This window comes from Fonsecaea pedrosoi (assembly GCF_000835455.1).
Source record: "Fonsecaea pedrosoi CBS 271.37 unplaced genomic scaffold supercont1.4, whole genome shotgun sequence".
Taxonomy (NCBI): Eukaryota; Fungi; Ascomycota; class Eurotiomycetes; order Chaetothyriales; family Herpotrichiellaceae; genus Fonsecaea; species Fonsecaea pedrosoi.
Genome location: NW_013550612.1, coordinates 4,501,909 through 4,526,703, shown reverse-complemented (window position 1 = coordinate 4,526,703; position 24,795 = coordinate 4,501,909). Strand labels below are relative to the sequence as shown.

General features: G+C 51.4%; 13 protein-coding genes across 13 annotated transcripts; 6 read left to right on the top strand and 7 right to left on the bottom strand.

The window, feature by feature from the left end:
• Window positions 1-300: 300 nt before the first annotated feature.
• On the top strand, window positions 301-1,958 carry Z517_07455 (uncharacterized protein; the record flags this gene model as incomplete). The annotated part of the gene is made up of 4 exons (XM_013429192.1): window positions 301-521; window positions 583-961; window positions 1,013-1,090; window positions 1,143-1,958. The coding sequence occupies 4 exons, from the start codon at window positions 301-303 to the stop codon at window positions 1,956-1,958; spliced, it is 1,494 nt and encodes a 497-aa protein (XP_013284646.1).
• A 743-nt stretch (window positions 1,959-2,701) lies between these two features.
• Window positions 2,702-5,275, top strand: Z517_07454 (uncharacterized protein; the record flags this gene model as incomplete). The annotated part of the gene is made up of 1 exon (XM_013429191.1): window positions 2,702-5,275. The coding sequence occupies one exon, from the start codon at window positions 2,702-2,704 to the stop codon at window positions 5,273-5,275; it is 2,574 nt and encodes an 857-aa protein (XP_013284645.1).
• A 260-nt stretch (window positions 5,276-5,535) lies between these two features.
• Window positions 5,536-7,064, bottom strand: Z517_07453 (uncharacterized protein; the record flags this gene model as incomplete). Its single annotated transcript, XM_013429190.1, has 2 exons — window positions 5,536-6,584; window positions 6,647-7,064. The coding sequence occupies 2 exons, from the start codon at window positions 7,062-7,064 to the stop codon at window positions 5,536-5,538; spliced, it is 1,467 nt and encodes a 488-aa protein (XP_013284644.1).
• Window positions 7,065-7,408: 344 nt separating this feature from the next.
• Window positions 7,409-8,482, top strand: Z517_07452 (uncharacterized protein; the record flags this gene model as incomplete). Its single annotated transcript, XM_013429189.1, has 1 exon — window positions 7,409-8,482. The coding sequence occupies one exon, from the start codon at window positions 7,409-7,411 to the stop codon at window positions 8,480-8,482; it is 1,074 nt and encodes a 357-aa protein (XP_013284643.1).
• A 232-nt stretch (window positions 8,483-8,714) lies between these two features.
• Z517_07451 (uncharacterized protein) lies at window positions 8,715-8,993 on the bottom strand (the record flags this gene model as incomplete). Its single annotated transcript, XM_013429188.1, has 1 exon — window positions 8,715-8,993. The coding sequence occupies one exon, from the start codon at window positions 8,991-8,993 to the stop codon at window positions 8,715-8,717; it is 279 nt and encodes a 92-aa protein (XP_013284642.1).
• A 39-nt stretch (window positions 8,994-9,032) lies between these two features.
• Window positions 9,033-10,413, bottom strand: Z517_07450 (uncharacterized protein; the record flags this gene model as incomplete). The annotated part of the gene is made up of 5 exons (XM_013429187.1): window positions 9,033-9,560; window positions 9,636-9,731; window positions 9,941-10,065; window positions 10,129-10,223; window positions 10,277-10,413. 5 exons carry the CDS (start codon window positions 10,411-10,413, stop codon window positions 9,033-9,035), a joined length of 981 nt encoding a protein of 326 aa, XP_013284641.1.
• A 524-nt stretch (window positions 10,414-10,937) lies between these two features.
• Z517_07449 (uncharacterized protein) lies at window positions 10,938-12,927 on the bottom strand (the record flags this gene model as incomplete). Its single annotated transcript, XM_013429186.1, has 2 exons — window positions 10,938-12,291; window positions 12,362-12,927. The coding sequence occupies 2 exons, from the start codon at window positions 12,925-12,927 to the stop codon at window positions 10,938-10,940; spliced, it is 1,920 nt and encodes a 639-aa protein (XP_013284640.1).
• Window positions 12,928-13,343: 416 nt separating this feature from the next.
• Z517_07448 (uncharacterized protein) lies at window positions 13,344-15,016 on the top strand (the record flags this gene model as incomplete). Its single annotated transcript, XM_013429185.1, has 6 exons — window positions 13,344-13,529; window positions 13,599-13,670; window positions 13,723-13,898; window positions 13,969-14,066; window positions 14,126-14,800; window positions 14,874-15,016. 6 exons carry the CDS (start codon window positions 13,344-13,346, stop codon window positions 15,014-15,016), a joined length of 1,350 nt encoding a protein of 449 aa, XP_013284639.1.
• A 225-nt stretch (window positions 15,017-15,241) lies between these two features.
• On the bottom strand, window positions 15,242-16,412 carry Z517_07447 (uncharacterized protein; the record flags this gene model as incomplete). Its single annotated transcript, XM_013429184.1, has 3 exons — window positions 15,242-15,373; window positions 15,442-15,835; window positions 15,895-16,412. 3 exons carry the CDS (start codon window positions 16,410-16,412, stop codon window positions 15,242-15,244), a joined length of 1,044 nt encoding a protein of 347 aa, XP_013284638.1.
• A 586-nt stretch (window positions 16,413-16,998) lies between these two features.
• Window positions 16,999-18,303, bottom strand: Z517_07446 (uncharacterized protein; the record flags this gene model as incomplete). Its single annotated transcript, XM_013429183.1, has 1 exon — window positions 16,999-18,303. One exon carries the CDS (start codon window positions 18,301-18,303, stop codon window positions 16,999-17,001), a length of 1,305 nt encoding a protein of 434 aa, XP_013284637.1.
• A 501-nt stretch (window positions 18,304-18,804) lies between these two features.
• Window positions 18,805-19,782, top strand: Z517_07445 (uncharacterized protein; the record flags this gene model as incomplete). The annotated part of the gene is made up of 1 exon (XM_013429182.1): window positions 18,805-19,782. One exon carries the CDS (start codon window positions 18,805-18,807, stop codon window positions 19,780-19,782), a length of 978 nt encoding a protein of 325 aa, XP_013284636.1.
• A 210-nt stretch (window positions 19,783-19,992) lies between these two features.
• Window positions 19,993-21,692, bottom strand: Z517_07444 (uncharacterized protein; the record flags this gene model as incomplete). Its single annotated transcript, XM_013429181.1, has 2 exons — window positions 19,993-20,318; window positions 20,372-21,692. The coding sequence occupies 2 exons, from the start codon at window positions 21,690-21,692 to the stop codon at window positions 19,993-19,995; spliced, it is 1,647 nt and encodes a 548-aa protein (XP_013284635.1).
• A 1,185-nt stretch (window positions 21,693-22,877) lies between these two features.
• On the top strand, window positions 22,878-24,637 carry Z517_07443 (uncharacterized protein; the record flags this gene model as incomplete). Its single annotated transcript, XM_013429180.1, has 5 exons — window positions 22,878-23,168; window positions 23,225-23,329; window positions 23,390-23,892; window positions 23,958-24,529; window positions 24,585-24,637. 5 exons carry the CDS (start codon window positions 22,878-22,880, stop codon window positions 24,635-24,637), a joined length of 1,524 nt encoding a protein of 507 aa, XP_013284634.1.
• Between the last annotated feature and the right edge of the window lie 158 nt (window positions 24,638-24,795).

The window sequence follows — 24,795 nt, the reverse complement described above, 5'->3', positions numbered from 1 at the left end:
GCAGGTTCAAGAAGAGAAAGATGTCTGTGGAAGCAAACCAAAATGCCATGGGGAATGGAAAGATAGTATGATCGTCCGACCCTCCGCGTCAACCTCCGCACTCCTCTGACGCTCCGGAGAGCAAATCTCCAGATTGGCTCCGGAGTTAATATGGTCTAACTTGCGGAGTTAGTATCTCGTCCAAAGCATCATCTCTAAGCCTCGTGTACGCAGCCCTCAGATATATAGCAAGCGAAGCCTGTCACCAGTGAATAACCATGCGCCAATATTCCAGATTCGCAACACCCTCAACAGCGGATCATGGCGGACAACCCGGAAGACGCCCTCCAGAAGCTGGCCATTTCGGAAGGCAGCAATCATGGGGAGCGACCTAGCGAGCTTGACCAGACAGTGATTGAACAAACGACGAAGGAGAACATCATCGATTGGGATGGCTCAGACGATCCTCAAAACCCGCGGAACTGGCCAGAGTGGAAACGCATGGTTCAAGTTGTCCTCGCCAGCGCCTTTTTGCTCACTGCGTAAGGCGGTTTCTCTGCTCCTTTGGCGAAGTACTCAGCGCACTGACTGCTATACTCACAGCAACCTCGCCGCCACAATGTTTGCACCTGGAGCTGCCGATCTCGCTAAGGAGTTCCATATCATCAGTCCTACTATCGTCAGTCTCACTGTGTCCATCTACCTTTGTGGCTTCGCTGTTGGGCCAATGTTCATTGCACCACTGTCGGAACTATACGGGCGCCTTGCGATCTACCACATCTGCAATATTCTTTACATTGGCTTCATCATCGGATGTGCTCTGAGCAAGACAACGGGCATGTTTCTCGGTTTTCGATTTCTTGCTGGATGTGCTTCTTCCGGCCCATTAACAGTTGGTGGAGGAACTGTCGCCGACGTCGTCCCACCAGCTCAGCGTGGGAGAGTAATGTCTGTCTTCTTCGTGGGACCGCTTCTGGGACCAGTAGGTTGCACTATCTAACGTAAACAGTCGTCATGCTGACGGTCCTGCAAGGTCTTGGGCCCAATTGTTGGTGGCTTTGTGTCCGAATCAATCGGCTGGCGATGGACTTTTTGGATCATCACAATCCTAGTGTGTAGGGCCGAATCCCTCCAACTGTCGAGTCGCTGACGGATCGACTTAGGCAGCTGTGTCATTCATCATATCAATTTTTCTCCTCCGCGAGACCAATGCCGCTGTGCTTCTCGGGAGGAAAGCTGCTCGCCTCCGGAAAGAAACTGGCAATGCTTCTCTGATGTCCAAGATGGACCAAGGCATGCCCCCCCGCCAGCTATTCCTCCGCGCAATTACTCGACCAACAAAGCTTCTCATCCTGTCGCCAATCGTGCTACTCCTTTCGCTCCTATGCGCGTTCCTTTTCAGCCTCCTCTTTCTGCTGTTCACCACGTTTCCCACGGTCTTTGAGGAACAATACCATTTCTCCGCCGGCGTATCCGGCCTGTCATATCTTGGCGTGGGAATTGGGATGATCCTCTCTCTCGCCCTGTTTGCCACCATGAGCGACAAACTGCAAAAGGCACTTGGAGATTCACCCAAACCTGAAGGACGCTTGAAGCCCATGATGTGGGTCATGCCCACCGTGCCCGTCGGCATCTTCTGGTATGGATGGGCAGCCGAAAAGCAGGCTCATTGGATCGTGCCTATCATTGGCACCTCCTTCTTTGGATTTGGCCTTCTCTGGGTCATAATGCCGACTCAGCTCTACCTGGTGGATGCTTTTGGCCCAGAGGCTGCTGCATCTGCGTTGGCTGCGAACGTGATTCTCCGACTTCTCTTTGCAGCTTTCGTTCCATTGGCAGGGCCGTCTCTTTATGCAGAACTTGGACTCGGTTGGGGAAATAGCGTCCTGGGTTTCATAGGCGTGGCTTTTCTTCCTCTGCCCCACTTCTTCTATCGTTACGGAGGGTGGCTAAGAGAGCGTTTTGCTGTAAAGCTATAACATTTCTTGTCGCGATGGACGTGTTATAGATCTCTTCCCGAAGTTGCAGCCCGTTTTCTTCTTCATGAACAATCGTTGGAACAGCCCGCGACATGACTGCCTCAGGGGCTCACCTTGATACTGTGCTTCGAAGCAGAGCCCCAAACAGGGGCTACAAGGGACCAAAAGGGCTACAATAAAGACTTGGATGGTCAATTGTTGAGTGAATGGCATACCTTCCATCTCAGTGAGGCAAAGATAGAGCTCAGTTAGCAGTTGCTGAAATATTAGATGAATTTTTCTGTACCCTCCGTCCTTCAGCAGGCTATGTTTGACAGTTTCACTTCGCAAAAGAACTCAGAGACCTTTACCGAAAGCTGCGACGGGCGTCTCTGGCTGTTGATCCTCTCAGGGCATGCTAGATCGCCTCCCGAGCGTCTTTGAAGCGCCCGCCATTTGGACTGTCAACAATAACATGAGTACGAGGTAGGCAGAAAGGTAAGAAAGCACCAATGGGGTCGGGGCCACCAAGGTCACTCAATTCGTAGTGCAACTGTTCCAAATGTGGACTAGTGTGATCTCGGTGCCACTTGCCTTGCACGTGCCTTGTTAGCTCTAGGTAGGTGACGTGATGGACGACAATAACGCCCGACACCTCGGCTCAAAACCTTGTGGATATCAATCAGTTTTTCGATCCCAGTGTTGCCCCATAAACAACTGAGCCTAGTGACAAAAGAGAGAGAGAGAGAGAGAGAGAGTCCACCATGGAACAAGCACAAGCACAAGCATCTGTGCACCATGGTACCAAACGTCGCGCTTCAAAAGCTTGCCTGAGCTGCAGGGCACGTAAAGTTCGTTGTGATGTTATCGACAGACTTCCCTGTACCAATTGCCGACTTGATCGCGTCGAATGCAAAGTGGTCGAGTCACTTCGGAGACACAAAATGCGCGCGACGAAGACGTCAAGACGGCAGCGGACTACGCCAGATACCCTGGCTGAACAAAACCGCACCCACCATTACAGTAACTTTGACAGTCTGAACGGTCTTTCCAGCGGTTTGACGGCGGCTCATGCGACCACAAATGTGCCTGATCACTCTAAACAGCATTCTTCGCCTTCCATCGATCAGTATGTTCTCAATGGGCGCAATGAGGAACGTGCAAACTTCGCTGTCACTCCACCAAGGCATAGTCGCGACAGGACGTTCCTGGCTGCGTCTGAATCTCCTGTTGCAAACCAGTCCAATGTCGGCTCTCACGAATTTGACCCTTCCAACGGGCCTCGTGGCGGAGGGAATGGCATTCACAACGGGTTATTCTTATCGCAACCTTCTCACACCTCACCAGATCCCAGACTGAGTTCTCGCGGAGAATCAGAGGATACTTTGCCAAAGTATATTCGAACGACCTCAGCGCGGCTGGACGTGGACGACATCGAACGCCTACAGGCAAAAGGCGCCTTTATCATTCCTGCCACGAGCTTGCGCAACGAGCTGCTACGCTGCTACGTCGAGTATGTACACCCGTACATGCCGGTCCTTGAACTGGAAGACTTTCTCGACACGATCGAGAAGGGCGAAGCAACTAAAACGGTCAGCCTTCTTCTCTTCCAGTCTGTCATGTTTGCTGCGACCCCGTACATCGCGTCCAAGACTCTAGCTGCTCACGGCTATAACGACCGACGGAATGCTCGCAGGTCTTTCTATCACCGGGCGAAGCTTCTTTGTGATATGGACTATGAGCTTGATCGTCTCACCTTGATCCAGAGCACTCTCTTGATGACGTATTGGAACGAAACACCGGATGATCCTAAGGACGTCTGGTACTGGCTGGGCGTGGCTATTTCGCTGTCCAAACGCATCGGGCTCAACTGTGAACCTCCTCCATACCCTCCTCGCAACCAGCTAGAGCGACGGCTTTGGAAGCGCCTATGGTGGTCATGCTATACCAGAGATCGGTTGGTCTCGCTTGCATTTCGCCGGCCCCCACGTATCCGTCATGACGAATTCGACCAGCCCATGTTGAGGCTCTCCGATTTGGAGACACGACCCTTGTCTGACAGAGTGAGCGAGATGCTTGGGTCTCAATGTCCTATCCTTAAAAATGAAGCTGCCCGGATATTGTTAGCCAGACTATATATTGGCATGGCTGAGCTTTGCGTTTGCCTGACCCCGATTCTTGAGATGCAATACCGCAAGTCGAATCATATCTCTATAACTCAGACAACGAAGCTAGACGGAGCTTCAGAATACATCATCGGCAATGCGTCAGATCTGTTGCAATGCGACCAGAGCTTGAAAAGATGGTACCAGACCCACGCGAGTTCTCTGCATTGCTTCAATGGTTTGCCGACAGATCACGCACCAGGAAACTCAGATCAAGCCTTGGAAGTACACAAAGCAGTTCTAAAGGGCTTGTATTTGACATCGATCAATATCTTACATCGGCCCCAAATTCTCTCTAGTGCTACTAACTTGGCCCTGGATCCGGAGATTCGAGATCTCTCACGGAGGAAGACTCACGAAGCAGCTAATGAGATTACAATCCTGTATACAAACCTGTATGCCCATGGTTTGGTTCGATTCCTTCCCAATACTGCCATCACCTGCCTGCTCCACGCCGCCATCATCCACGTCCTCGACCAGGCAGTTGGCGACAAGGATGTCCAACAAAGTGCTAGACGAAAGTTCGGTCTCTGCACGCAGACCTTGGATCAATTGGGCGAAACATATTCCTCTGCCGCGTTCGCGTTCTCTTTTCTTACAGCTGCCGCCAACAAAGTGTCTTCTCGACCTGAGCCAACCGAGGCTCGTATCAGGATAAGCGAAAGCATGCTTGGAGTGAAGTCCCAGAACGGAAAGGATCTCTCGCATTTTGGATGTCAGTTCAATGTCCCGCCCCCAGCATTCCCACTGCCTACCGGCGGCTCAACAGCCATTTCAGCCGCCGACTCGGAGCTAAGCAGAGCTCCTTCTCGGATGGATCTCCGAGGAGCGGCCCAAGGTCATGAGGATACAACGTCCACCATATGCAACGAAGGTGCTTGGAGACAACATCAAGTTAGTGTCGGCGCCGGGGATAACATTGCCATAGGTGATACAGATGACAACCAGAACAACATTAACCCCAATATATGTGCGGTTCGTGGGGATGGGCGAACGGGCGACGGAATACAACAAGACTTCGACTGCTTCCTGGATATGGAAGGCTCTGCAGACTTTTTCAATTTGTCAGACGAGCTTGGAGTGAGCTTTGACACGCAATGGGGCAACGGGTTGACACTTTGGGACCCTGCATCGCTTGAGACGAGAAACTTTTCTCAGACTACACACCAATAGATTGACTAGTCGGGCAAGTCCATATCATGGGTGCTGGAGAGACATGATCCAGACCGTGGTGTTGTACCTGAAAGACACGCAGTGATGGCGGCAGTATCAACAATGAACACGATAGCATACGACTTGACAAGTTTCATATATCATACTACACGGTACTTTTTAGTCCAGCTTATTCTATGCATGGTTGTATCCACATCACGATAGACGCAAATCACCTGTGTGACATGCTTGTTCAGCACAATCTTCATGTTTTGAATCTTTTATGCGGCCATGTTGATCAGGACGGTCTTCGGCTCCGTGAACAATCTCAACGCATACTCTCCAAATTCACGCCCAATGCCGCTCTGTTTCTTGCCGCCAAAGGGTGCTTGCAAGCTTTGCAGGCTGATACAATTGATGCCGACGACACCCGACTCCAAAGCTGCGGACACTCGGAGAGCTCGTGTAATGTCTCGAGTGAAGACACCAGACATCAAACCAAACTCTGTATCGTTAGCCAGTCTGAGGACTTCTTCCTCCGTCTCAAATGTCTTGATGACACTGACTGGGCCAAAGATCTCCCGTCGGTAGATTTCCGCGTCGTCTCTGGGGTTCAAGAACACGGTGGGCTCCATATAGCATCCCGTCTCTCCGTGCTGGCCTCCTCCAACTATCAATTCAGCCTCTGTCTTTCCTCGTTCCACCATCGATTTAACTCGCGCAAGCTGCGACTCGTCCACCATTGGCCCCCACTTGACAGCTGGATCCTGAGGATCCCCCATGTCGTTCGCAGCATCTCCCATCCTTTTCTTATATTCTTGGATGAATTTGTCCGCGATGCTCTTCTGGACATACACCCGCGATGCGGCAACGCAAAGCTGCCCACTTCGTGTCAAGATAGCATTTATTGTCCATGTGAGCGCATTCTCGAGATTTGCATCCTCGAAGATCACGGCTGGACTCTTGCCTCCAAGCTCCAAGGTGACGCGTTTCAAGTTGCTTCTTGCGGCGGCCTCTTGAATTTTCCTGCCTGTGGCGACTGAGCCGGTAAAACTGACCTTGCGGATCCTCATATGTTCGGCAAGAAGGGCTCCAGTAGATCCAGGACCTGTAAGAACTTGGACAACCCCAGGAGGAAAGCCTGCTTTTTCGAAGAGAGCTGCCACAGCCAATGTCCCCAAGGGTGTCTTTTCGCTGGGTTTCACAATCAAGACATTTCCAGTGGCCAGTGCCGGAGCAGCCTTGAGGAAAAAGGTTGCTACCGGTGCATTAAAGGGGTTGATGGCAGCACAGACCCCAAGTGGCTCGTGCCGGACAATCTTGACAAAACCTGATATAGTAGTGAGTACAGTTCTGGGCTCCCAAAAGAGAATGTAGTCGAGACTCGCTTACCGTCATCGGCGGGAAAATAGTCACCCCTCTGCTTATCTGTCCATCCTGCATAATACAGCAGACAGTTTCTGATATAATTTCGCTCACGAACTGGGGCTAAGGAGACTGGAATTCCAGAGGTGAGGGAGTCCAAGGTGAGAATCGGCATGAGCTCCTCGTCGAGCAGTGTAGCCAATTTGAGAAAACATTCGGTACGTTGAATGGCCGTAAATCGACTCCATGGTCCCTGGAAAGCCTCTTCTGCGTATTTGACTGCTGCGTCGACGTCTTCAGGGCCGGCGATTGGAATGTTCTCGACCACAACAGTGTTATCCTTTGGGTTTTTGAGGCTGTACGTCTCTGTGGCCTTGGCCGCGACGTATTCGCTGTTCAAAAAGAGCTTGGTGTAGCTCTTCGGATCCAGGACAGTCTTATCCATTGCTACGATACTGTTTGATCCCACTGGTACGATGGCCTCGGTCGGAAAGGAGGTATTCACAGACACTTAAACCCCTTCCTTACCCAGCGGATCCACCTCGGCCCGATGGAGAACGAGCGCCGACGTTTTACGTGCTGGCATTTGCCGATGACCCAGCAGGCGGTCGCCGGTGGACCCACTTGCACCCGGCCTCAGACTGATTGCAACTTGACCTCGGACCAAGCCGACAATTCTTCCTCCTCCTCACGAGCGGGGGTTCCTTTATTATACCGAGAACTTCGTACATGTCGCTGCTCCTCCGGCATTCAGACCTTTCACACTGTACGCCGTTCAAACGACTACCAATGGCGGACCAAATGGACCAAATGGACATCTGGGCTTTGACAGAATGGGATACCCCTTTGAAGAAGCTTCGCCAAACCATCCCAACTCCCAAGGGGACGGAAGTATTGGTCAAAACCACCCATGTCGGTGTTTGTCACTCGGACCTCCATACCGCTGAAGGATTCTATGATATGGGGGGAGGAAAGCGCTTTTATGTTAAACAGCGTGGTATCGAGCTGCCCGTTGCCTTGGGCCATGAAATACTAGGAGAGGCAGCTGCAGTTGGACCTGAAGTCGATTCCATCGTGATAGGGCAACGCTACATTGTCTATCCATGGATTGGTTGTGGTACTTGTGGGCGCTGTCTCCAGGAGAAGTACAATCTATGCGCCGGACAAAGAGCACTCGGAGTCCTTCAGAACGGCGGGTTTGCCGAGTATGTGCTGGTCCCCCATCCGAAATTCCTCATCGACCTAGGAAACCTCGACCCGATGGTGGCCTGTACATATGGCTGCTCTGGAATCACAACATTAAGCTCCGTCAATAAGCTAATGCCTCTCCCACCGGATGAGCCAGTCCTCCTGGTTGGTGCGGGAGGGCTAGGACTGGCAGCAATATCGGTCTTGAAGTCATTCGGCCATGAGTTCATCGTTAGTGCGGACATCAGTGACGATAAACTAGCTGCGGCCGCTGCAGCCGGTGCGACAAAGACCGTCAACACCTCTGGTCCTTCTGCAGCTGAAGACATTCTCGCTGCCACTAACGGGCCCGTCACTGCAGTTATTGATTTTGTGAACAACACGGCTACTGCACGCATGGTCAACGATCTGGTTGGTAAAGGAGCTAGATGGGTCCAAGTCGGTGTAATGGGAGGCTCGCTTGAGTTGTCTCTCGTAGCGAACATTTTCAAAGGCCTGGCCATTTATTCTAATATCACCGGAAGCTTGGACGAGCTCCGGAGCATCGTGAAGATTGCAAAAGAAGGGAAACTGCCCGCTGTGCCGATTCAGAAGATGCCTTGGGACTCGGTGAATGAGGCGATGGACTTGTTGAAGGCGGGAAAAGCATCGGGGCGAATTGTGCTCACCAAGTGAACGAGATTCCCATGAGGAGAAGCAAATCGACGCTCACAATGTTTCTTTGGGACTGGCGTCTCTATAGTAAGCCTTTCTAAAACTCATAGTGAGACAGTAACTACCAAAGGATGTGTATAGAATTGAAGACCTGCCATCGCTAACATTCGTCTTTCGATTCATCCGAGCATGATCATGCTGCAACTGACGGCGAACCGAGTGCTATTTGGCCTCCAGAGTGGATCGGGGCTTCTTACCCTTCGACGTCAGTAGCCACGGAAGGCGAAAACTTCATGCTTTCCCATCCTGTCTTGGTCTCTTTGTCGAGCCACGAAGCCCAGGTCGGAACCCCGCCAAAGTAAAACAAAGGATCAATAGTCTTACCAGGAATGTTGGCTCCCACAAACCATGCTTTTACTACCTTGGCTGATTCTTCAAACAATGTGGCTTTGAAAGCTTCTCGTAGGTGATAAGACCACGTATCTGAAGCCTTCTCAGACACGTCAATGGTATCGAGTTTATTTTCTTCCATATGGCGAATGGTCTTCCCGATCCAGTTCACTTCTATCTCTTAGACAACTGGCATGTTTCCAAATGGCACATATGGGCCACAGACGATGAATATGTTGGGAAAGCCCGGGACGAGAGCTCCGGCAAATGTTTCAAGCCTCCTTTCCCAGTAATCCTTCAGGACTTTACCTCCAGTGCCTTTCACCTCGAACTCACTGAGCGCCCCAGTGGCAGCATCGAATCCTAGTGCAAAAATAATCATATTAAACTCATATTCGACCCCAGAGCCAAGACGAATGCCGTTTTCGAATACATTTATATCATCACGGCTGACGTCTACTAGCTTAACGTTGGATCGATTAAACGTCTCGTAGTAGAAGTGGCCACATGGTGGACGTTTAGAAAGGAAGGGGTATTTAGGGTAGAGGGCTTCTACCGTCTCTAGTTCCTTGATGATAGCTCGAATCTTCTTTCGTAGGTACTCAGAGGCAATTTCATTCGATCTTATGTCCGTAATAAGGTCATTAAAGGTCTCAAATTGGAAATGGAAGCCACCAGATTGCCAGCTAGAGTCCAGAATCTGTCTGATCTTGTCGGCATCAGCTAGGCCCTTTACTACCTTCCCTGACAATACTATAGCTGGACCGAAGGGATGTTATCTTACGCGATTCCATGTGGTATTATAGTTTTGCTTAATAGCAGCTTTTTGATACTCATTAAACGTATATTTTCGACCCGGTAGGACGTAATTCAGTGTGCGCTGAAACACCGTTAATCCTTCGCTATAGGGGTAATCTTGGGGATGATCTGGACTCCTGTTGTACCGGTGCCTGTGATAGCGATCCGCTAACCCTAAAAATCGATCGGTTTATTAGGCTACCGAGATGCTTAGTACTATTCGCCGGTATATGACTTGAGCCTAATGAAAGGAGGGTCTTTGATAACTGATAAAGCCCCTGTGGTGGGTACGAAGTAACGATAAGTTGTCGACGACGCTACTGTGATGGTGATGGTCCAAGTTTTCTGGCTGTCACTGTAATGCGCGCTCGCGATACGTGTGTCAAACTCGATCTTCTTCCGTAAATCAAAGTGGTCTACTTGACCAATGTTAGCTGGTGTGGGATCAAACACGGTTGTTTGGTGAACAATTTACTGACCAGTAATATGGCCCAAATATCGTTTAACATCATCCTGTGAAGGATAGCGTTCACGATAATTCCATTCCTCCTTCAGCTCTGGCGCGAAATTCATGCTGTATACCCAGGCCTCGCTGTCGGTTCGAGCCCCAGATACCGATTCCAGTACCATGCGCCGCCAACATTCGACCCAGCTTCAAAGCACTTGACGGTCAGGCTGGTCTGGACAAGCTCCAATAGTGTCCGAATACCACCGAAACCTGCCGCGACGACAATAGCATCGTAATCGGTAAGTTTAGCCGACATTATTTGCACAGTGTAAGGTATGAGGATAATGATATCAGGGAACGTTTCCAGACAGGGGTGTAAGGGACAACTTAAATACCACATGTGGTGAACTTAGCTGTATCTGTGACCCCCCTTATCCGATGATCGTGCAGTCAGCCTGGCTGCGTATCTTATTGTCGGTCGAGACCGAACTGATGCCGTCGAAACAAGAGGTTGTTGCCAGCCGTCGCTCCCCCATATCATTCTATATCGCGAGTGGCCCGACACCACCCCAAAAAAGCTCCACAGAATGAATGAGAGTTCGTCCATGGTATACGAACGTAAATTTTTATATCGCAATCAATCTTGATCTTGACTCTCCGGAGGTGGGGCCGGTTTCAAAATCATATGTGTTTAGTGGTGTGGATTCCCCCAGTGTCTCGACGGTTACCCCAGCATGCTCAGTGTGGGGACGGATGGGGGACTTCAAGCACTTCAACGCCAGGGGCCGGACTTCGCCCGTGATACAGTTCTCTTGGTTCACCTCGGCCCGAAGAACTGATTTAGGTATCCCAGAACTTGACCCAGTCAACTCCTCCCTTGGTTTTCCTTTGGAACTGTTCGATACCGTGCCGACCTTCAGAGCCGGGCCGCATCATTTGTGCAAATTTGGTCCGGATCACATTTTCCTGTATGTCCGTTTGAGGGTGTGCCCACGCAACCTTGACCAAGTCCTTACATGCGGTAGCTGCTCGCGGGGCTGCACGTCGCAGTTGGTCCAAGTATTTTTCCACCAATTCCTCCAATTCATCGGACGAGCTAGCTAGGCCGTGAACGGCACCGATACGGTGTAGTTCGGCAGCGTGGACTTCCCTGCCACTCAAGATCGCTTCCCGTGCGAACGAGGGACCCCATTCTCGGACCACGAATTTCGAGATGATTGCCGGTACCAGGCCGAGTTTGATTTCGCTCAGTGTCCATCGTGCTCGGGATGAGACCAGCCGCACGTCGCAGACGGTGCTTAGGCCGACACCGCCAGCGTAACAAGGCCCATCGACCACCGCGATGGTCGTTTGCGGACTTTCGTCGATGGCCTGGAAGAGGTCGTATACCTTGGTATAATACCCATCTTCTTTGGCGGTGTCGCTTGTTTCTGTCCCGCCGCTCAGGTCCATACCCGTGCAGAAGAATCGACCTTCGGAAGCCAGGAGGATATGAAAAACGGTGTGGTCCGTAGCCAGGCCACGGTAGAGCTGGGTTAAAGCTTCGACCATTTGACCGGTGAGTGCGTTGCCGTTTCGGTCTCGCGTGAGCGTCACCTTGACAACAGGGCCGTTTCGGGCGACCCGATAGTTGCCATTATCTTCAATCGTGGTCCAGTCTCTCCTGGTGGAACTTTTTGCTGCTGGAGATGATGGTAGTTGAGTTCCGGCTCGAGATTTGGCACTGAGAGCCGCACCAGCACGGCTGCCATTTGGTATTCCCAGCTGTCGTGAAATCCATTCCCCAGTCTCGACGAGCTTGTCTAGATTCACGCCTGTCTTCACACCCATCCTGTCAAACAGGTACACAATGTCTTCTGTTGCGAGGTTACCTCTCGCTCCTACGGCGTAGGGACAACCACCGAGGCCAGCGACACTACTGTCGAACGTCCGGAGACCCATATCGTAGGCCCTGACAACATTTGCCACGGCCTGCCCGTAAGTGTCGTGGAAATGGCCTGCAAGTAACGATACTGGGTGCCGTGCAAAGAGATACTCGAGCAGTTTTTGCGTGTCGTACGGCGTTCCCACCCCGGTTGTATCACCTAGGGCGACCTCGTAACAGCCCATGTCGAGAAGACGCCTGACGACATATTCGACTTCTTGTGGCTGAGTTGGACCGGTATATGGGTCGGCAAAGATGCATGAAACCACTCTGGATGGTTGGACTCGTTAGTGAATAATCGAGTGGTCAATTTCAATCTGTTTGGCTAGATTGCTCTTACCCTCGAACCAAGATCGAGCTTTCCCGAGCCTTCGTTGTGACGCTCTCGGCCTGAGCAAGTGCCTCATCGATGGTACAATTCTGATTAGCCTTGCTGAATGCTTGAGAGGCAGACGCGAACACGACGACCTCTTTCGCGTCGCTTTTGCTTGCATTTATCAACCCCTTCGTGTTGGGTGCCAGCACGGGAAACGTCCTTTCGGCGTCTGTCATCAGAGGTCGAATCTCCCGCATAACTTCGGCGCCGTCAGCCAGCTGAGGCACCCATTTGGGGGAGACAAAAGAGGTCGCCTCAATATCTCGCAGGCCAGTGGCTGCTAGCCGCCGGATGAGCTCTACTTTCGTCGCAGTCGGGACAACATTCTTGATGTTTTGAAGGCCATCGCGAGGCCCAACTTCGAGAATCCGAACATCACGCCCTCCACTAAATGCCCCGACTGGTTTGGAGTAGCAGCGAACTTGGTGTCTCGACAGCAATTGAATCCTTTGGCGGGATTGATGGGCGGACAGCCTGGTGTTGAGCCAGGTCAATCGCAGAGAGCTGGAAGGTTGACGTAGCGTAGCCATCTACTGCTTCAGTGATACGATTAACAAGCAGCAGATGTGAAGGCCGTGAAGGGGTCGAAATGCGCGCTTTAGCCACCACGAATAGGAATATTGAGGGGGTTTGCCGACCGCTACCCGAGGAGGATCTAGTGGCAGAAGAGGCTGCGGGCCGAGAAAAGACAACCAATTCGTACAATGACACGACGATCTCTTCACGCAAATTGAGCCTCGGGATATGTCCGTCTCCAGAGCCTTTTCCTATTCCAATGTCTCGAGGCTGTGTACCTGATCCCCGAGCGGAGAAAAGGTGCATCGGTTGGCTAAAGTTCCCCACGTCGCCTGGGTATCGAGCTTTCGAGCGTCCTCCATCTCCATCGACAGCACAATAGAAAAATATCCTGACGCCACATTCCCAAGACGAGCCAGCTACAGTGATCATGAAACCACTTCGAGGTCCTTCGTTCTCCCGGTGGTCGGGCACTGCGAGCATAAGAAAGCATCCATTCCTGGCGAACTCGTGCAACTGCCCGACTCCCGCAAGATTCTTGAATACTCTACCAGAGACCAAAAATGAAGGGCCTCTCAAGGGCGTCAGAATTCTCGATCTTTCACGAGTCTTGGCTGTAAGTCGGGCGAGCAGAATCCGTACACGCGGGCTCCCTTACCTGGGCCATGCTCTGACTCTCACTCAGGCACCCCTATGTACACAAATTCTCGCAGACTACGGTGCGGAGGTCATCAAAGTCGAAGATGTCGGTAAAGGCGTGAGTAATAGCTCTCCGTCAGCAATTCATTTGGAATATTGACATTGAACAGGATGATACCCGGTACTGGAAAGTGTCAGGTGAACAAAGCGCCTGGAAAGACGACAGTGGCCCGGTGTCAAACTATTTTGCGGCCGTCAACAGGAACAAGCGATCGATATGCCTGAATCTGAAAGACCCAAGGGGGCGAGATATCTTTCTGCAGCTTGCAAAAAAGGCCGACGTTGTGTAACCATGCCCCTTTTTCTTGTTCTTGTTTTCCTTCTTCAATGCAGAAGTTTTGACTCCTTTATTGCAGCGTGGATAACTTCCGCCCGGGAGCATTGGACCGGCTGGGGCTCGGGTACGATGTACTGTCAACAATCAACCCTCGAATCATTCACGCCAGCGTCTCCGGTGAGAGCACCTGCCAGCGTTTTCGTTTTAGCAAGCAGGGGAATAGCTAACCCAGACAGGTTATGGATCCGTCGGGCCATTCTCGAAACGAGCAGGATATGATATGATCGCTGGTGCTGAAGCTGGTCTCTTGCATTTAACGGGGGAACGTGGGGGCCCTCCTGTGAGGCCTGGTCTCGGTCTTACAGATATGTGCACAGGATTATTTACTCACGGGGCCATTCTTGCAGCCTTGTACGCGCGAGAGATAACCGGCAAAGGACAAATGGTAAAGGCTTCCTTGTACGAAACACAGGTCGCCCTCCTTACCAATGTCGCATTGGCTTGGTTGAATCTGGGCCAGGAAGCAGAGCGCTGGGGAACACAGCATCCCAGTGTGGTCCCTTACGACGCATTCAAGACCAAGGACCTATATTTTGTCTGCGGAGCAACCAACGACAGCCAGTTCAGGATCCTCTGCAAGCAGCTCGGCTTGGCCGATCTGGCCAACGATCCCAGGTTCACCACCAACGCTGATCGTGTCAAAAATCGTGACGAGCTCTACCCAGTCCTGAACCGTGCCTTCAAAACGAAGTCAACGGACGAGTGGATCGAGTTATTTGAGGGGAGCGGACTACCATACGCACCTATTAACACGATGGAGCGTGTCTTTGAGCATCCACAGACAAAGGCGACGGAAATGGTTCACCAGTTGCCGTTCGATGCTGCCAAGTCAGGGCAGCTTAAGCTACTCGGTGAGTGTGGAAGACCTTTTTGGTTTTGTTAGTCGTATGGAATCTCTGGCAGTCTCTGACATCCATGCAATAGGCCCAGCAGTAAAGTTCAGTGGAACACCGGCTTCTATCCGAACTGCGCCACCACTACTTGGAGAACATACCGATGATATTCTTCGAGAACTGGAACTGTCACAAGGGGAGATTGATGATCTTCATGCTAGCAAGGTTGTTTGACGACCGCTTCAAGCCTAGTTTTGGGAGTTAGTAGAAAATTATGACTCGGGCCGTTGATTACTATATCTTAGCCGGTCACTATATACAGCTGGCATGCGATTGTGGTCTACGGAGACGACATCTACACACTCACGTATTCTCCATTTCAAAACGAGGCCCCTTCTCAGCATAGATTGTCCCGTCCGTGGACCAGCGTGACCTTCCTTGCACGATACATCTTGTCATCTAAGGAGTATCCCCAACCTGGTAGACTAGCTTGCCCGAGCGAACCTTTCCGTCTTGAAGGTCTTTTAATCCCTGGATAACACCTGCCAGTCCATCATCCCCAACCAAGACCGGGTGTGTCTTCAACTTGCCCTGTTCAATGTTCTAGTGAGGAAACAACACTCATTGAGAAAAAGCCGGTGTAAAGGGTGTGAACTAACCTCAGCGAGTAATCGTTCGCAGAGACCCATGAACATCTTTGCAAATTCAAAATCCTCCGGAGAAGCCGCAAATGTTCTAGGTCCAAAGACAAATGCTTCGCCGAACATGGTATACATGACGACTGAACTCGACTCAACATCATCCCTGGGTGAGATGATGGGGTTTGTGGTCCCGTAGCGAGTACCAGCGCCCGTAGAAAGAGAATCGGCACAGATCTTGGCCGATGATTCTATCGAAACGGTATCCCATGCGTATTTGAGTCCATTGTTTGTCAATCTCCGAATCTTGCTCGGAGTGTCAGGATCAGTATAAGGGAAACAATAGTCCGCTCCGAGGCCTTTGAGGCGATCGAACTGGTTCTCAGAGCATGTGGTGATGACTGTATATCCCGACCTAACAAGTGATATGTCAGCGTGTAAAGTTGCTTAGGACTTTAGTTCTGTTTCACGTACAGTTTTGCAAATTGAATTGCCAGCCCACCAGTGGAAGTGCCTCCGCCATAAATCAAGACGTACTCTAAGTCCTTCTCAGAGCATGTCGGGAGCTTCAACCTGAGGGATTTCTGATAAAGACCTTGTCCCACGGTGATTGCTGAAAGTGGCACTGTGGCAGCGTCTTCGTAGGACAAGCTATCAGGTATCCTCATCTGTACATCTCCCTTGACTACAGCATATTCGGCAAAGACGCCGTCCTCTCCATTCACGGCATTGGATCCATGTGCACATCCGCAGATTCTGTCGCCCTTTTGCCAGTCTTTGGTCACGGCAGGACCTACTTCTTCTACGACGCCGGCGTAGTCGCACCCCATCAATGCATCGTCTTTGGCTCTCCTGAAGGCCACATGTTTCCAGTCGGTCGGATTGAGCGCCACAGCATATGGTTTGACCAGGACATAATCGTCACGCAACCGCGGAAGTGGTCTATCCCGGACGAGTCGAGCTTCGTCTTTTTTAATGACCACGGCTTTCATGGTGCGGCCAGGATACGAGGAGCTCCGCCTGGTCGAGCCGATACGAAACCCAAGGTCCGGTGGAATGGGACGAAGTTGTAATCGCCAATATAGATACGGGAAATGCCACCCAGATCCCCTTGGCATCTCTCCCTCTGTCCCGAAATTGCTGCCTACTGTGAGGGCGCCGAAAAGTTGAGGGTAGAAGAAGCCTCGACAGTATGATGTATTTTCTTTGTGTTGTGACTGTGTGGCTATTTCGTGGAGTTTTACAATATACTTAGGAGACAAATTACGAAGTGGTGTCTTTGGCAATTCGCGGCCTAACTATTGGGTTTAGCGGGGCCGAGGGCCGGTCAGATTAAAGAAACTGTGGAGGGCACAAGATGGCGTGGAGCAGTAGCTTTGAACAGGGTCCGGTCTACAGTCTATCAACTGCTACTCCTTTACCTCTTGACTTCAACGTTGATGCAATCATGGAATATCGTGCTGCAACCGAGCTTCAAGTATGTATTTGTTCTCATCGCTACATAGATCCGAGTTACGATAGAAGAGCCAATATATGCATCAAACCTATCCAATAGCTCAAATCCAACTCGCTCTCCCCTTAGTATGACCGAGGTAGCCCCAAGACTCTCTCACCGATGTAGTTCTTGATCATCTCCCTGCTCACAGGTGCAATTCGCGGGAGCATGGCTTCTCTCAGATAGCGTTCAACGTGATATTCTTTCGCATAACCCATGCCCCCATGTGTCAAGACGGCTCTCTGGCACGCGTCAAACGCGGCTTCTGCTGCAAGATATTTTCCGGCGTTAGCATATTCGCCAGTCGTGTGTCCTTGGTCATAAAGCCTTGCCGCAAGGTATAGGGTCAACCTTGCCGCCTCGAGCGACATCCACGACTCTGCGAGAGGATGCTGAATGCCCTGATTGCGACCGATTTGCCGATCAAACACGACCCGCTCTGTGGCATACGAAGCTGCTCGTCGGAGCGCCGCGTATCCTAGTCCCAACGCCTCTACTCCGACAAGAACTCTTTCGGCATTCATGCCATGCATGATCATCTTGAAACCATCACCTTCTTGGCCAATCAGGTCCTCTGCAGGAACCTTCCAGTTCTCGAAGAAGAGGATGTTGGAGTCCACAGCAGCACGCCCCAGCTTGGGAATCTCCGTAACCTGCACTTGGGTGCGATCGAGGTCGGTGTAGAAGAGTGACAGGCCCTTACTCGGCTTGCTCACTTGATCCACCGGTGTCGTTCGAACTAGGATCAAAATCTTCTGCGCAATTTGAGCTGTTGAAATCCAGATCTTCGACCCGTTGAGGATATAGTGATCGCCTTCGCGCCGCGCAAAGGATTGGAGTTTCAGGGTGTCGAGACCAGAATTCGGTTCTGTTACGCCAAAACATGCCCTTTCCTTGCCGGCTATCAGATCTGGGAGCCAGCGTTTCTTCTGTTCGTTGGTCCCAAACTTGGCCACCGGCTCAAGACCAAAGATATTCATGTGAATAGAAGAGGCTCCGGCCATGCCTGCTCCTGACTCGGAAATAGTTTGCATCATCACAGCGGCTTCGGCAATTCCAAGCTCAGAGCCCCCATATGCTTGTGGTAGGCAAATTCCTAGCCATCCATCTGCCGCGAGGTCGTTGTATAGATCATGTGGAAACTCATGTTTGTTGTCGTGTTCCAACCAGTACTCGTCCGGGTACTTGGAGCAAATTTTGGAAACAGCCTCGCGCACTGTCTTCTGCGACTCTGTAAAGTCTGGAGGATCAAAATCCAACCTCCCCACACCGGCTGATCTGAAGCCCCGGCTGATGTCAAACGAAGCGAGACAGCCGGCGCGGGCATGAATTGTGCGTCCGCTGGCCGTACAGAGGACTCTCCTCGACTGGCGAAATAAGAAGCTCATGTTGGACAGCGCTCTCTTCGAAATTTTCGTTGATCGAGCCTTATCAACGCTCGTAACAGAGACTTGGCTTGGGGCTTCCTGTTGCACATTAGCTCTGGACACTCGCAAAAGCTAGCAAGGTGGTAAAGTAAGGAAAGTCGAGCGTAGACAAGGCTGAAAAGCCGAGGTCGACGTGATTGGAGCTTCGGGTAGGGTTGCGTTGTACAAGTTACATGGTCGGCCCGAGGTGCGGAACAACACAACACGGATGACCCTCTTCCCCATTCCCCCCTTCTATACCGACGACCCCTCTAGCGTGCTGGACACTTGGTTCCCCCCGGGCATGCACAGAAACAGGTACCCCAATGGCTGGCCCAAATTCCCCGCGCTCGGTGCTCCCCGGTTACGCCTGAGGAGGACCTTGACCTTGGGTACTGGCAAGCAATCTCTAAAACACTTCTGTATCTATCGCCTCGGCTCCCCTGTTCCCGGTCGAAGTGTCGTGGAACGTATGATGTGGCTATGGAGGCTGCGGAACAGACCTCAGCCTTGAATAGAGAGAAGGCACCTCGAGAAAGGGATCGAGTTCAAGAGGTCGGTTCGAGCCTTCCCAACCACTCCCTGTACAAGGTGGCACTCCCGTTCATTATCGGAGGGCTGTCAGGGTCAATTGCGACGATATGCCTGCAACCAGTCGACATGGTGAAGGTGCGACTTCAATTGACTGGTGAAGGAAGTAGAAGTGGTCCACGCGCCAGTCCGTTCACTGTGGCTCGAGATATTGTCAAACAAGGCAGACCGTTGGAACTATACTCTGGACTGTCAGCTGCGCTCCTTCGCCAGGTGGTCTACGGCACCAGCCGACTGGGATTGTTCTTCACGTTCGAAGATGCTCTCAAGACGCGCGCGAAAGAGCGTGGAAGGCAGATGACATTCATAGAGCGCGCTGGGGCAGGCATCGCCGCAGGTGCCCTTGGATCATTCATTGGCAATCCCACAGAAGTCGCCTTGATTCGAATGCAGTCTGATGGCATGAGGCCGATGGACCAGCGGCAGAACTATCGCTCCGTCTTCGATACGCTGCATCGGATTGTCAAGAACGAGGGTGTGCTCGCACTTTGGACCGGGGCCAGAGCGACTGTCGTCCGCGCCATGTGTACCAATTTTGGACAGCTTGCTTTCTTTTCCGAGACGAAGAACCAACTCGAAAAGTTCTCCAGCATCCCGGAGCAGGCACGAGTAGTGACAGCATCAACTGTGGCGGGATTTTTTGCCTCCTTTTTCAGTATGCCTCTGGACTTTGTGAAAACGAGGCTCCAACGACAATCCACCAATCTACCAGGACGACCAACCTACGCCGGTGTGTCAGATTGCTTTCGTCAAGTACTGCAACAAGAGGGGCCGCTACGATTTTATCGAGGCTTTGGGACCTATTTCGCCCGAATGGCACCGCATTCGTATGTGACACCCGTCCCAGGCTTTGACCTCCTGAGTTGCTAACGTTGGCAGAATAATCTCGCTCATAGTCGCAGACAATCTAACCAAACTCCTCAAAAGGTCATGACTTAAGGATCGTAGGCTACTTTGTATCATTGTATAGGCAGTCTTTCTAAAGCTACAAGTTCTGTGACACGAATGCCATGACCTCAATATATCCGATGCTCTAGTCTCTTTTGAACAGTCCTCGGAGCCTTGTCGCGTTGCCATTGACTACTTGTCGGTATTGTATATCACTTCAAATCCCTGTAATGTCTTTAGAGCTTGTCGACACTCCCTTTCGTACTGCTCAATGCCTCCCAGGTAGTTTAACTGTTCCCGTTTCTTCCCCGGGATATTGGCCCCCATGTACCAGGAGTCAGTCAATGGTAGCAGGGTTTTGTCGTTAGCCTCTTGGATGGCTTGCTTCCACTGCTCTTCAGCATCCCTCTTTGCTTCAATCGACTTGATACCTTCCGCCTCAAGTTTTTTGATCAAGTCGACGACTATGTCGACCTGGCTTTCAATGAAAACCGGTCCGTTTGTGAAGGCGGTCGGTGCTAGTCCGGTCATCAGCAGCGTGAATGCGAAACGAGATCGCCAGAGTCCTTACCTTGAGGCCCATATATCATAAACATATTCGGGCAGCCACTGCTGCATAACCCGAGGTGTGTGAAGACGCCATCCTTCCATCGCTCCCGGAAGGTCAATCCGTCTGTTCCCTTTATGTTCATGTTCGTCAGGCTACCCGTCATAGCGTCGAATCCCGTGGCCATGACGACTGTATCAAATTCACGTTCGACCCCGTCTTGGGTGATGATGCCTTTCTCGGTGAACTCTCGGATCGGGTTAGCTTTGAGGTCCACAATATCAACATTGTCCTGGTCAAGACACTCGTAGTAATCTTGCTCGAGACTGCTTCGCTTCGTCCCAAACGCAAAGGGTGCCTTCTCTGGTACTAGGAATGCCGCTTTGGATGGATTCTTCAGCCTTGGGCGTGTCTTCTTCGCCCAGAACTCATACATCAACTTGTTGGCCTTTTCGTCCACCAAGAAATCTCGGTAGTTTGCCTGGTTGAAGTTGAATCCACCACGATTCCATAGTTCCTCCCAAAGCTCTTCCCGCTCTTGATCGTTCAAGTCAAAGACGGAGCCTGGCCGAGGATCGTACCCTAGTCCCGATTTTGATTGCCGACAATAGGCAAACACGTGTCCATACGTGGACTTGTTGACTCGCTGTTCAAATTCGCTCAATGGGCGTTGGAACATAGGTAACGAGATGCTGGCAGTACGGATATACACGGTCAAGTGCTGTGCCTCCTTCGCGATTTCCTGGGTGCACTGCACCGCTGTTGCGCCTGACCCGATGATAGCAACACGGGTGTTTTTGGTGTTGGCCACTTTCGGCCAGCGGGTCGAGTGAATCAGCTGTCCTCGAAATTTGTCCAGATTTTTGAAATCGGGGAAGTACGGCTTGAATGAACTTCCTGTGGCACAGATGAGATACTTGCATCTCGCTTTCTGGCCACTCTCGGTCGTGACGGTCCATTTCCCGGTTGACTGGTCATATTCGGCGCCGATAACGTTGGCGGAATAGGTGATATCTTTAGATAGGTCTAATGTCGTATCCACGTGCTTGAAATACTCCTTCAACTCTTCTCCGCTGGGAAATCTCTCGGACCAGTTCCATTTGCGCCAGACTTCGGGCATCGAGAACTGGTAGTATGGAATCTCCGAGTCGACACGAGCCCCGGGGTAGTTGTTCCAGTGCCAGACTCCGCCGAGAGTTGAGCCAGCCTCGAACAAATGGACGTTGAACCCTAGACGACGGAACTTATAGAGACCATAGCAGCCACCGAAGCCCGCGCCGATAATGAGAATGTCGACTTCTCGGACTTCATGGCTTCCGTTGGTCAAGGCAGTAATTGAACCCATGTCGGAATCGACAGTCAAGCACGGCAAAGGTAGAAAGTACCACGATGGAGGACGGGGTGGGCGTTAGAACGGTTAATAGCCGTACGACCTACCGGATGTAGAGGTAGTATTTCACTTCCTAGTTGTAGTGAAGCCTGTCAAGAATGTTCAATGTCTGTTTGGTCCTCCTATATTATAACCGGACTACGCCGAGGCAAACCTGTGTAGCTAGAATCCAATCACACGCCCGCGGACCGAATGAAACAAGCGAGTTGCGTGTTTCGGCGCCGGCCAAAGTCACCGAAATTATAGCATTCTACTTGAAGTCATGAGATATTACAAGAATACCACCGCCTGGTGCCGTTGGAGACAGAAACCGTCTGGTGATCGAGGATGAAGGGATAGCTGTATCCCTAGATCCGACCACCAGACGATTTCTATTCTCTTCTGTATGCCAAGGGTGTCGAAAAATGTTGAGCAATTATCTCGGCGTAATCCATACTAAGAGCTGGAGGATTCCGAAGCATTCAGAACACCTTGATTTGTCCTCGGTGCGGTTCCCGGCGCTTGTTCTTTCGACGACGAGTTTGGACCTCGCATTCTTCCCCGGATCAGAGTCCCGACTTCGGCAAGCTCCACAGGGAATTCCATCCTCTGTCCAGGTTGGCAAGCTACTGGAATGTCAAAGATCTGGCTGAGAGCGGACAGTAAGCCACCAAAACTATCTCCTGTAGCAAAAGCAGAGATCAAGAAAGTGTAAGGTAACCACAACAACAACTTGAGCAAAAATGAAGCCTTGGACAAAATTTCTGCACACAAAAAAAAAGACTTGTAACAGGCAACCTAAAAGCAAGTTCTCCCATGCTCCCTCCCGCACATCGTTTTGTGGGTGTTGCTAACAGGAATTAGAGGACTTGAGATATGCGCCCACCCCGTATACCCCGCCCTGAACCACCAGGATTGATCCTTGGTGTTTTCTTACGGAATACAAAAGCCAGACGAAGTAGCTAGATTGCTCCACAATGTATAGGCTATTGAAAGAAGCTGGTCATGCGCGCAGAATCGGGGGTCGCCGAAGCACCAACAGAGCCAAAAGACTTTTATATAAACGTTGCCTTCAGTGTAGCTGTCAAATGTGCAGTGTCTTCAATAATAGTTCGTTCTCCCCGCGCTCTCACAGTGGGTATCAACAAGAGTTCTCTCATCATGGCATGGAGCGACACTCACGAAAAGAACAATAGGGTCGACACAGTCGAAGCCGACCCCATTGACCACGTTGAATACGATAGCGGTGTTGTCAACCAACAGCCAGTCCCCTGCTACGATGCTGCAGAGACACAGAAGGTCCTCCACAAGATTGACTGGAGGCTCCTACCAATACTGGCCCTGCTCTATCTCCTTGCCTTCCTGGATAGGGGTAACCTGGGGAATGCAAAAGTGGCCGGAATGGCAACCGATCTGAATCTCACAGGGACCCAGTATAACTTGGCGGCAACCGTATGTCCCTGGTCTCTGAATACTCTTTGCTTGTTTCTTTATTGACGGAGTAACAGATGTTCTTCATCCCTTATGCCGTTTTTGAAATTCCGAGCAACATTGTGCTTAAGCTACTTCGACCCTCCATTTGGATGACATGTTTAGTGGTCTCTTGGGGCACTGTATGTGAATAGATAGTCATCCAACGTACAGTGCATCGTGGTTAACAATTGTTCCTAAAGGTTGTCGTCTGCACTGGAATTGTTCAAAACTACCACGGGCTGCTCGTTTGCCGCATCCTCCTAGGAGTCACCGAGGCTGGTTTCTTCCCTGCGGCCACCTTTTTGGTCTCTGAATGGTACTGCCGATTCGAGGTCCAGACACGTATGTCCGTGTTCTTCTCGGCGGCCTCGATGGCTGGAGCCTTTTCTGGTCTGTTGGCATTCGGCATCCAGCAGATGGATGGCGTTGCTGACCTCGCCGGCTGGCGGTGGATCTTCATACTTGAAGGCATCGTGACAGTGTTGATGGGTTTCACAATACCTTGGGTCCTGCCGGACTCACCCGAGCGTGCCCGTTGGTTGACCCCCGAAGAGAAGAGATTTGTTCGATATCGTCTCGAACGCGACTCAGGCACCGAGAAGGGCCGAGTCGACACCATGGACCATTTCCACACCAAATACCTGGTGGCCGCTCTCACAGATTGGAAGATTTGGTTTACCGTCTTTGTATACTGGGGCAACACGTAGGCAGCCTATACAGCATCCCACACTCATTCCTCGAACCTATTGGCTAACATGAGCTGCACAGAATCCCCGTATACGCATTCACCTTCACAGCGCCCACCATCATCAAAGACCTGGGATACACTTCGGCTCAGGCTCAACTTCTCACCATCCCGGTCTACTTTGCCGGGCTCGTTTCCACAATCGGGTTCTCCTGGCTCGCTGACCGGCGTCGTTCTCGGTGGCCATTTGTGGTGGTTCCGTATGCGATATCTATGGTTGGCTTCCTCGCACTGCTGGTCATCCCTCACCCCAAATTGCCTGGCTTGACATACGCCTTCTTGTTCCCCATCACAATCGGCGTCTATCCTGCAGTCATCACGCTGGTGTCATGGGTTGCCAATAATCTAGCACCCACTTCAAAACGTGCTTGTGGTCTCGCTGTCAGTATCATGATGGGAAATTTCGGCGGTGCCATCGGTTCTAATATCTACCTCGCCCAAGAAGCCCCTCGTTATTGGACCGGCTATGGTGTGTCGACCGCGTGCTGCGCACTCGCAATTGCATCAACCTTTGTTCTGAGGTGGGCTTACAAACGTGAGAACACGAAGAGAGACCAGATATCCGAGGAGGAGGTCAGGTCAATGTATACCGAAGGTATGTTTTCATCCCCCATCCCCGGCCAACGGAAACTTCGCTAATTTGGACACAGAGATGTTGTTGGACATGGGAGATAAGTCGCCTCTGTACAGATACGTGTATTGATTGAGGTAAAGAGGCTGCCATAGGAGAAGAGTGCGTGCTTCTGAAGTCTTCTGGCCCAGGTGGGCTATGGGAACTCCAAATGCAGTACTCCCAATGATGATGCCGATCACACCCCGCGGCAGTGGACAATACAAGACCATGGATCTTGCAAGGCTGAA